Source organism: Mustela erminea, chromosome 16 (assembly GCF_009829155.1).
Source record: "Mustela erminea isolate mMusErm1 chromosome 16, mMusErm1.Pri, whole genome shotgun sequence".
Taxonomy (NCBI): domain Eukaryota; kingdom Metazoa; phylum Chordata; class Mammalia; order Carnivora; family Mustelidae; genus Mustela; species Mustela erminea.
Genome location: NC_045629.1, coordinates 76,630,204 through 76,639,063, shown reverse-complemented (window position 1 = coordinate 76,639,063; position 8,860 = coordinate 76,630,204). Strand labels below are relative to the sequence as shown.

The window sequence follows — 8,860 nt, the reverse complement described above, 5'->3', positions numbered from 1 at the left end:
TCTTCACCTGGGGATGAGGAGAGACTATATGACTTTCTATATGTATAAGCAGTTAGTCTCAAACTTGTGTGTAAATGAGAATCATCTGGGCATCCCGTTAAAGGTGTAGGTGCCCATCTTCACTTCTAGAGAATTTTATTCGGTTAGTCAGGGGTTGGGCTCCAGGATAACATTTTCCACCAACACATCAGATGATTGTGTGCATCAGTGGTTCAAGTTCTGTCTGAGCACACCGTTGTGTGGGGCTAATAGTGAGTCTGAATGAAAGGGGAAAAATAAGGGATGGGAGGGTCAAGCATGGTTACTTGGAAAGCTGAAGACAGATGACTTTGTATGAAAGTTGAAGCATGAGTCAATGATAAAAGAGCAGAAAGTGCATTTAATTAACTGTAAACAGGCAGGATTGTCTGACTTGAAATTGTGGTCATAACCTTCAGCAACTGCCTACCTCAGGAGATAGAGAGATGAGAGACTATGCTATGTGTGAACATATAATTGGGTGCATATGGAGTCATAGTTTAGGAGAAGTCTTGACTCAGCACTAAGGGAAGAAAGGCATTCTTGGGTTTATGAGGCTTTGTGTGTTTTTCCTGAAGTTAAGCTATTATGTCATGATGCCTAGTTACCTCTCTTTTTATCATGCTGGGTCATGTATTTTGGATAAATGCTTAGACGATTCAAGCTAAGTGACTACCATTCCAGATAGAAGCATGAGATCCAAAAGTCCCTGAAGGAAGTCTCTTGGAACAAACAACAACATGATAGAGCACTTGAAGAGCAAACAAACAACAGCAACACTTGTTCCCCCAGCATGAGGATATTCTAAAGAGCAAGAGTAAAGAAAAAACAAAAGCAATTAGAACCCCAGGAAAAACAAAAAGCTTCATGAGGAAGTGGAAATGCAATGTGAGGGGTTTGGGGGGTAGGAAAAGAATAAATGAAACAAGATGGGATCGGGAGGGAGACAAACCATAAGAGACTCTTAATCTCACAAAACAAACTGAGGGTTGCTGGGGGGTCGGGGGGGTAGAGGTTATAGACATTGGGAAGGGTATGTGCTATGGTGAGTGCTATAAAGTGTGTAAACCTGGCGATTCACAGACCTATACCCCTGGGGCTAATAATACATTATACGTTTATAAACAAAATTAAAAATTATTTAAAAAATTAAAAAAGAAAGAAAATTCAAACAAATACAATACCTCATCCTTCAGCAACATTATTTACATATTCATAACATTATAAATACTGATTACTGTATAACCAAAAATTATGAAAATAATACTGAAAGATAGGCAATGTGTCAGGTGGTATTGAGGAGTTAAGTCATCAGGTGTCATATACGAACATTGATATGTTATCTAAAATTGTTTTTTTAAGCCAATTGAGTTATAATAGAAGACATGCATTATATGGTGATAACTACCAGAAGAAATGAAAACCAAAAGAGAATGAAACCATGCTTAGGTCTTTCCTGGTGGCTCCCTTTTCCTGAGTCAGCCATGGATGTACCTCCAGGACCAAGAAGAGAGTGGGAAGCCAGGCTCTGGAGACAAGAGGAATGCAGGCATCCCTCCCTCTTCGGGAAGGGCACAGCTTCTGACCTCTCATGACGGACTGGAGTAGGAGGGGGGCAGGAGACTGGCCAGGGGAAGGGCTACAGGGGAGGATAGAGCTGGGGTGCTGGAGGCTGGCCAGAAGGTAGGGAGGGTCTCACTTACGTGCACACACTCCTATTGCGTACCTCGGGCGGTCCCCACTGTAATCACAGTAGAGGCCCCGGTGGGGGTCACAGATGGCTGCCTCTGTGCAGTTGTCCCCAAGCTGCTGCGCACACATTTTACAGCATTCACAACCATCTGTGATGAGGCTGACCCCCAGCGGGCAGCGAGGGGGTGACGGTGGGCACTCACACGGCCATTTGCAGAATTGGGGGCGTGAAGCTGTGTCTTCCAGTGGCACTGGGGTGAAAGCCATGGCCGTGGAGCCTGGAGAGAAGGCCTGTGGGGGAACAGCAGAGATAAAGGGCTGCCAGGCAGGGGTATCAAAGCCCAAAGGGCCAGCAATCACCTTCTCATCTTCCTGGTGTTAAAAGGTTTATATACAATTATGTTTCTTCTACCATGTTTTTAATAGCCAGAAAGCTCCTTTCTCTTCAGTAAAACAAATAGGAGCAAAGAGCCAGGAGGTTGGAGAAGTCAAGCCAATTTCCCCCAGTCCCCCTACTGGAGGTTGTGGGGCCCCGATTTTATGTCAGAACTCTGGCCACGCTAAGCCTCATGTGTGTTTCCTTCCATCCTCAAGCATCCCACAACCTGGGTGGGTGTCAGGTTGGTCTCATTTCACAGATGAGGGAGTTGAGGCTTTGAGCAGCAAATGCCTTCTCATGAGCCACACTGTGACCTGTTCTGTACCCACTGCCTTTCCTCCACAGCCCAAGGAGCCACCTTCTTGATGCCACTGTGCGTCCTAGGAACTTGCAGAGCAGGTGACTCATACTTGACAGCAGGTTTTAGCCAGGTGACCTATTATTATTATAGTTAGTTGCCCTCTGAGCCCCATTAAAAGCTATGGGTGGGCGGCAACCAATGACCCCTGCGGCTGGCCCTCTCAGCCCCTCTAGAGGGGAGTTCGGCCCCTGCTGCTTGTGCCAGGTCTGCAGACAGGAGTCCCCCAGCCCATGCACGTCCCATGGCCCCATTCCCATCCCCCAGGTTTGCCATCATCCTGAAAATACGATGGACGCAACACTGGGAAGCTGGGAGGAGGGGAGATAGGCCCACAGAGCCGTCCCTGCCGGGAAGAACGAGTAGATAGAATGCAAGGCTGCTCTGGGGTATCTTTGAGTTTAGGAGGTTCAAGCTGCCTGTATCTCTGGGAGCCGGTCACCTTCCCAGGCCCTCTAGGTGCTGCCCTGACCCCTATCCTGCCCCTTGCTCTTTACACTGGAGGAAGCAGAGGCCCTAGGAGAAAGGGACTTGTCTGAGGACAGAGTGTACAGCCGGGTCCCAGCCATTCTCTCCTTCCCAGGCCAGTGTGGTCCCTGCCGGGGAGCATCCCATCCAGGGCTTCTCAGATGTGCTCCGGAATTCCAAGGTCCGCAGGGGTAGGGACCAGGTTTCTGCAAGCGGCCAAGGTGGGGCCACAGCACCCTCCCCACCCCCACCTCGAACCCGAGAAACCCTGCTCAGTGGAGCTTAGAGATCTGTTTTCCATCCCTGGAATGACACATGCTGACATATACAGATTCTTCTTCCCTTTTCCCGAGGAGGAAACTGAGACCCAGAGAGGCGGAGGGACACGGCCAGAGTGACACAGTGTGCGTCAGGACCGAGGCACAAACGACTCTTGTTAACTCTCGTTTCTACACCCTTTGCCCTCTGGGTTCTTAGAGTCGCACAGCAGATGTTTGCTGGGCTAGCCCATAGCCTCTCGAGAGCTTTAGATGTTTGAAGATGAATTTAAAAATTCTCGCAGTTTGGAGAATCCACAGCTTTGGGGAGAGATGGACACGAGAGGTGGTTTATTAGATTGCAAAGCTGTACGCAGAGTGCCGGGCGTCCCATGGGGAGCCCCAGGAGCTCCCTGAAGGCGAGGGCAGGAGTGAAGCCCACCCTTGCACACTTGGCCAGGAGCGATGATTTAGGTCGAGAGGTTGGATTCACTGACTTCTTGATTAGTGACTTTGCATGTAAACCTTTTCTCTGTAAATATTGATTGAACTTTTGAAAATCCAACTGGCAAACCTTGATTTGAGGCTTCTGTCACCTCTGGGCTTGGTTTTAGGGCTCAGTGGTGCCCACTCCTTTCCCACCGCAGGACCTCAGCCCTGAGTTCCCTGTGACCAGAATGTTCTTCCTGCTTCCCTTCACCCGGGGAACTGGCACTCAGGCTCCACCTTACGGGCCTCCCGCGGAGAGCACGCTCCTGGCCTGCTGACCACACTTGGTAGTCAGACTTGCATGTGTTCGGGTGACTAAGCAAGCCCATGGGGAGGAGGGCAGAGCGGGGCCCACCACAGGGGACCTGGCCCACAGCAAGGCGCCGTAGGGAGGCTGGGACTGTCTGCCACCCATTTCTCTAGATGCCATGGAACCTCTCCCTTCCTTCCCCCATTATCTTCTCTTTACTGGGGGCTTCTCTGCTAGGCCAGAGACAGAGATGCAGGACAGCCAGGAGAATCATGCCTGCGGCCGCTTCCATCCTCCATGGGTGATATGGCTTGGCAAGGCCTTGCTGGCCGGGGTCCAAGAACTCTAGGAGGTCGGCAGTGCGGGTTCCCATTCACCAGGCGATCCACTACCCTGCCCCTGCTATTCCTTAGAAATGCAACAAGACACAACAAAACCTCAAACCCCCTCATCAATAAACCAGCCAGATGTGCACACGCCTGCACACATGCACACACACACACACACACACACACACCTCTCTTTTTCAATCTGTGGAGAGAATTTTCCTCATCATTCTGTGACACTAGACGACTCAGAGATTCGTAAGCACCCATGAACTGTCTCTGGCCAGTCCCCAGACCTATAATATATATATATACTCTTGGCAGAGGAAATTTTAAAAAGCCTTTTCCTCCAGGAAGCCTTCCATGCCTTCCCCAGGTGGCGTTAGAGGGGGGTCCCTTCCCACTAGATAGTGAACTGTAAAGGCCTTACTGCTGTCTGTGAAACACGGCCCATGGCCCACGGCAGGACTGTGGAAGTGTTGCCTAGTGGAATGGGCCATGGGGGATTGCTGATTACAAGGGGCTTTGGCATCCTTTCATACTCAGGACCTCCAGTCCTGGAACCTTGCCTCTCAGCTTGGATTACATTTGAGGGTCTAAAAAAGAACATGGGACCTGAGTGTGTTCCTTCTGTGTGGCCTCGGACAAGCTTCCTAACCTTTCTGGGCCTTGACATCCCCATCTGTGATCCAGCCACAATAATGTCCCCCTCTGGAAGGTATGGGGAGGGGGTGCAGCCCTGTGTGTGCAGAAGACTAGCAGGGCCTGGCACATGGCAGGCAATCAAAAGCATGACCTCTCCCTTGCATTTCTTTGTTGGGGGTCCTCTCGCACCCCCGTAGGGCTTAGCGTGGGGCTTTCGGGTTTAGGTCCTTTGAACTGAGCTGGGATGGGCTGTCATCTGGCAGATACCCCTCTCCACATGGCCGCCGCCTATTCCGGGGTCTCCAAGTTAAAGCTCCTTTCCAATACCTGCCTGAGCCCTAGAGCACACAGCTCTTAGGGGAAGCAACTTAGGGGAGCTGGGAGATGGGCTCTGGGCCTTCGGCTTAGCCCTGCTCTAGCTGTTGGCGCCATCTGCTGGTGGGAAACCTTCCTGACCTCTGTCCAGGGAAGAAGATAGGGAGAAAGCATGGGTGGGGGGGACTGAGAACTCCTGGGTTTGATGTGAGACCCTTGAATCCTTGCTGTCTTGTCCAGCCTTGACACCACAAAGAATGTGACTGCGGATTCTTCCTGATGATGAATTTTCTCTGTGTGTGCACACAGGGAAGCCGAGGGGTGCATGTGCTTCCTGCCCTCAAGGGTAGATGGTTTCGTTGGGGAAATGTGCTCGACTCTTTCATGCATTCTGTGGACAGATGCTTAATGAACACCAACCATGTGCCTGGCTTTGTGCAAGGCTTGAAGGAAGCAAGGCTGCATAGGACACAACCTATCTACTTCCTAGTCAACCACCCCTTGAGGCCCAGAGATGTGAGCACGGTAATTGTAATTCAGTGTGATCAAAGCTATAATGATGGCACCACACACCCCTGCCCACCCCCCTTATTCGCTGGGTCACCAACACACCTCTGGTCAGCTCTCCCTTTGTCCAACTGTGGCACTCAGTGCTGGGCAGACAGTGGGGGATACCACGGGGAGACAAAGCTGACCTGCCTGTGTGAGCACTTAGGAGGGTTGGCCATGTCTGCTGGGACTAGAGGGGGCGTTTTTGGGGGTGGGGGTGGGGTGTGAGAAGAATAGCAAAGGGCAAGCGGGAACGTTGCAGCAAGGAAGGGCACTGAAGCAGACGCAAAGGCCATGTGCAGGGCGTGCATCTGGGATGGGGGAGAATCGCAGGGAGCTGGGGCAGACAAGAGGTACAAGGAGATGCAGGCTGGACTAGATCACAATGAGGTCATTGTCAAATAGATCAAGGAGGGCCCTGAATGCCTGGCTAAGGTCTCGGGCTTTTGGCTGGATTCTGCCGTCATCCTTTGTTGAAGGATTTTAGCAGAATTATCAGGACAGATTTGTGTTTTAGAAACATCACCCTGTGTCAAGCCTAGTCTTTGCAATGCACTGTCCAAGTGACTCTGGGAGTTCACTTTCTGAGCCTTGGTTTTCTCTGCTGTTCCTGCTAGATACACCCACCAAGGTTCTGGGAGCAAGCACCAAATGAGATCATGGCTATGGCTTCCAACTGTCCTAGCCGTTCCATCTGCAATTCCATTGCAGACCTTAGCCTGGTGACCACTAGGGGCCAGTCTTGAGCTAGATTTCAGTTTCTATGGCTATTCTTTTGTCTTCCCCACAGTGGTTGGTATCATGAGCTCCAGTGTACAGATCAGCAAAGTGACTTGTTCATGGTCAACAGGTAGTAAGTGACAGAATTTGGGATTAAACTCAAATATGCTGACTTCATGCTTTTCCCACCACTGTACATGAAGGAGAATTTTCTAATGGAAGAAATCAGTGGTAAGGTAGTGAGCACATCATCAGTGGAGGTAATCAAGAAGTAGCATCATCTGGGCTGGGGGCTGCAGAGGAGTTTCAGGTCTCACAAACCTGTTACATACTAGGTGTCAACAAGCATCTGCGAATAGAATGAATGAGTCAATATACATTTTCCCCCTGATGCTGTCCTCCCTTGAGGGCAGAAACCATATGCCATCCATTTCCCTATGTGTGCACACACACAGGCCCTTACATCATAGCTAATATCTACCAGTGTTTGTTGTATATGGAGAACTTTAAAAAAATTTTTTTTTTCTTTATTTTTTGAGAGGGAAAGAGAGAGAGAGCAAGTGGGGGGAAGGGCAGAGGGAGAGAGAGAAAGAATGTCAAGCAGGCTCCATGCTCAGCTCAGCTCAGCACGAGCCCGATCTCATGATGCTGAGGTCATGACCTGAGCCAAAATCAAGAATCAGACACTTGGGACTGAGCCTAGATGGCTCAGTTGGTTAAGCATCTGCCTTCTACTCAGGTCATGATCCCAGAGACCTGGGATTGAGCCCTGCATAGGGCTCTCTGCTCTGTGGGGAGCCTGCTTCCCCCTTCTCCCTCTGTAGCTCCCCCTGCTTATATACACATGCTTTCTGTAAAATAAAAAAAAAAATAAAATAAAAAAGAGAGAGAGTTGGACGCTTAGTCAACTGTATATGGGGAAGCATTTTATGCCTACCTTATACAGTGCCCCCAACAAAACACAAGACAGACCTACTCATTTTCCCAGAGCAGAGGAAATGGCTCAGAGGGGTTGAGTGATGGTCTGAAGCCAAACAGCTAGTCACGGTTGGGGGGTGTGGGGCACAGCCAGGATGCAGCAAAGGTCTGCCTTGTCCGAAGATCTTGAACCCCTCACTCTTCTGCCGTCTGTGGTCACCCTCCCAGGAAAGACGGCGCTCCTATGGTCCCTGGGAACGCACTCCCACCACAGCAAATATCCAGAGGCTGGGAGCTCCAGGAGAGGCTGTGGGGATCCTTGTGTGATGTGTCCGTCCCTTCAGGATCGCATTTCATGACATGAGGAGACCTCAGGTGTTCGTGTCATGGCCAAAACTGAGGCCCAGCAGCCAAGAGCCCTGTTTCAAAGTCCTGTTTCCTGCAGAAACTGTCCTGAGCTATGGTCCTGGGGTTGAGCAGGCTGGAGAGAACAGAAGCGGGAGCCTGTTGCCAAGCAAGGAGTAGGGAAGGGCTTAGGACCAGCCTTGTTCTCAAGGGTCCGGGAGGATTCCAGCTTGGGGTGTCTTAAACTCCTCTCTGACCAACCTGCCCATTTGGAAGAGAATGTGAAGCCCATGGTTTCTTTTCTGCAGAGTATTTATTGAACACCGGCAGTGGGGCAGGACCTGTGGGGGATGGGATTGGAGCAGCAGACCCAGAAGGCTCACTGTCCTTACAGAGCCCCCGCCCCCCGCCCCTTCCTCTGCATGAGAGCATAGTGACAAGACACCAGCTATGGCCCAGGAAAAGGGTCCTTATCAGAACATGGCCACGTGGCCACCTTGCACTTGGTCTTCCAGGCTACGGAATTGTGAGGACACATTTCTGTGGTTCCTAAGTCCCCCGGTCTGTGGTTACAGTTGCCTGATGGATTAAGACAGTATCAGACACTTGCCCCTCTGGACAGGGAGGGCGACCACGAGGCGGGGTTAAAGAAAGGAGTTGATCCCTTCAATGGAACTTACTGGACTAACTTAAGCAAATGAAAATTGGGGGCAAAAAAATTAAAGCCTCTGTAGGAAATGCTACAAATGGAGCTTGGAGATGCTGTTTAACCACAAACAGTAACTGTGGATTTTATGGTGTTTTCCAGCCTCTGAAAATGGACCGGAGAACAAGTGAATCTACAGTTGGACTTGCATTATCCGTTCTCCAAGAACACATGGCACCAGGCAAGGGAGCGGAAAGTAGGAAGCCGGCTGGGATGGGGTGGGGCACCCAGGGGACTGAAATGTTCTGCTGGATGACAGAGATGGACACGATCGTCTTCTGAGTGTGTGTGTGTGTAGCTCATCGGGGGCAGGAGCTCTCGTGGGAGAGGAAAGGGCACAGCATCAAGACTACCCCACCGGTGGTGAGGATTCTAATGGGGTTGAGCCCAAGTTGCCAAGGACCCCAGGAGAGGAGATGGGAACC

At 50.6% G+C, this 8,860-nt stretch overlaps 1 protein-coding gene across 4 annotated transcripts in view; it reads right to left on the bottom strand.

The window, feature by feature from the left end:
• CCN4 (cellular communication network factor 4) overlaps positions 1-8,860 on the bottom strand; it is a 36,425-nt gene that overhangs the window by 16,785 nt on the left and 10,780 nt on the right. For 2 of the 4 annotated variants that reach the window (XM_032315614.1, XM_032315616.1), the window contains one exon: positions 1,722-2,001. In XM_032315614.1, coding sequence (XP_032171505.1) covers positions 1,722-2,001 — 280 coding nt within the window. Of the gene's footprint in view, positions 1-1,721; positions 2,008-8,860 lie in introns of all 4 variants that reach the window. The other 2 variants (XM_032315613.1, XM_032315617.1) reach the window with 2 other exon arrangements.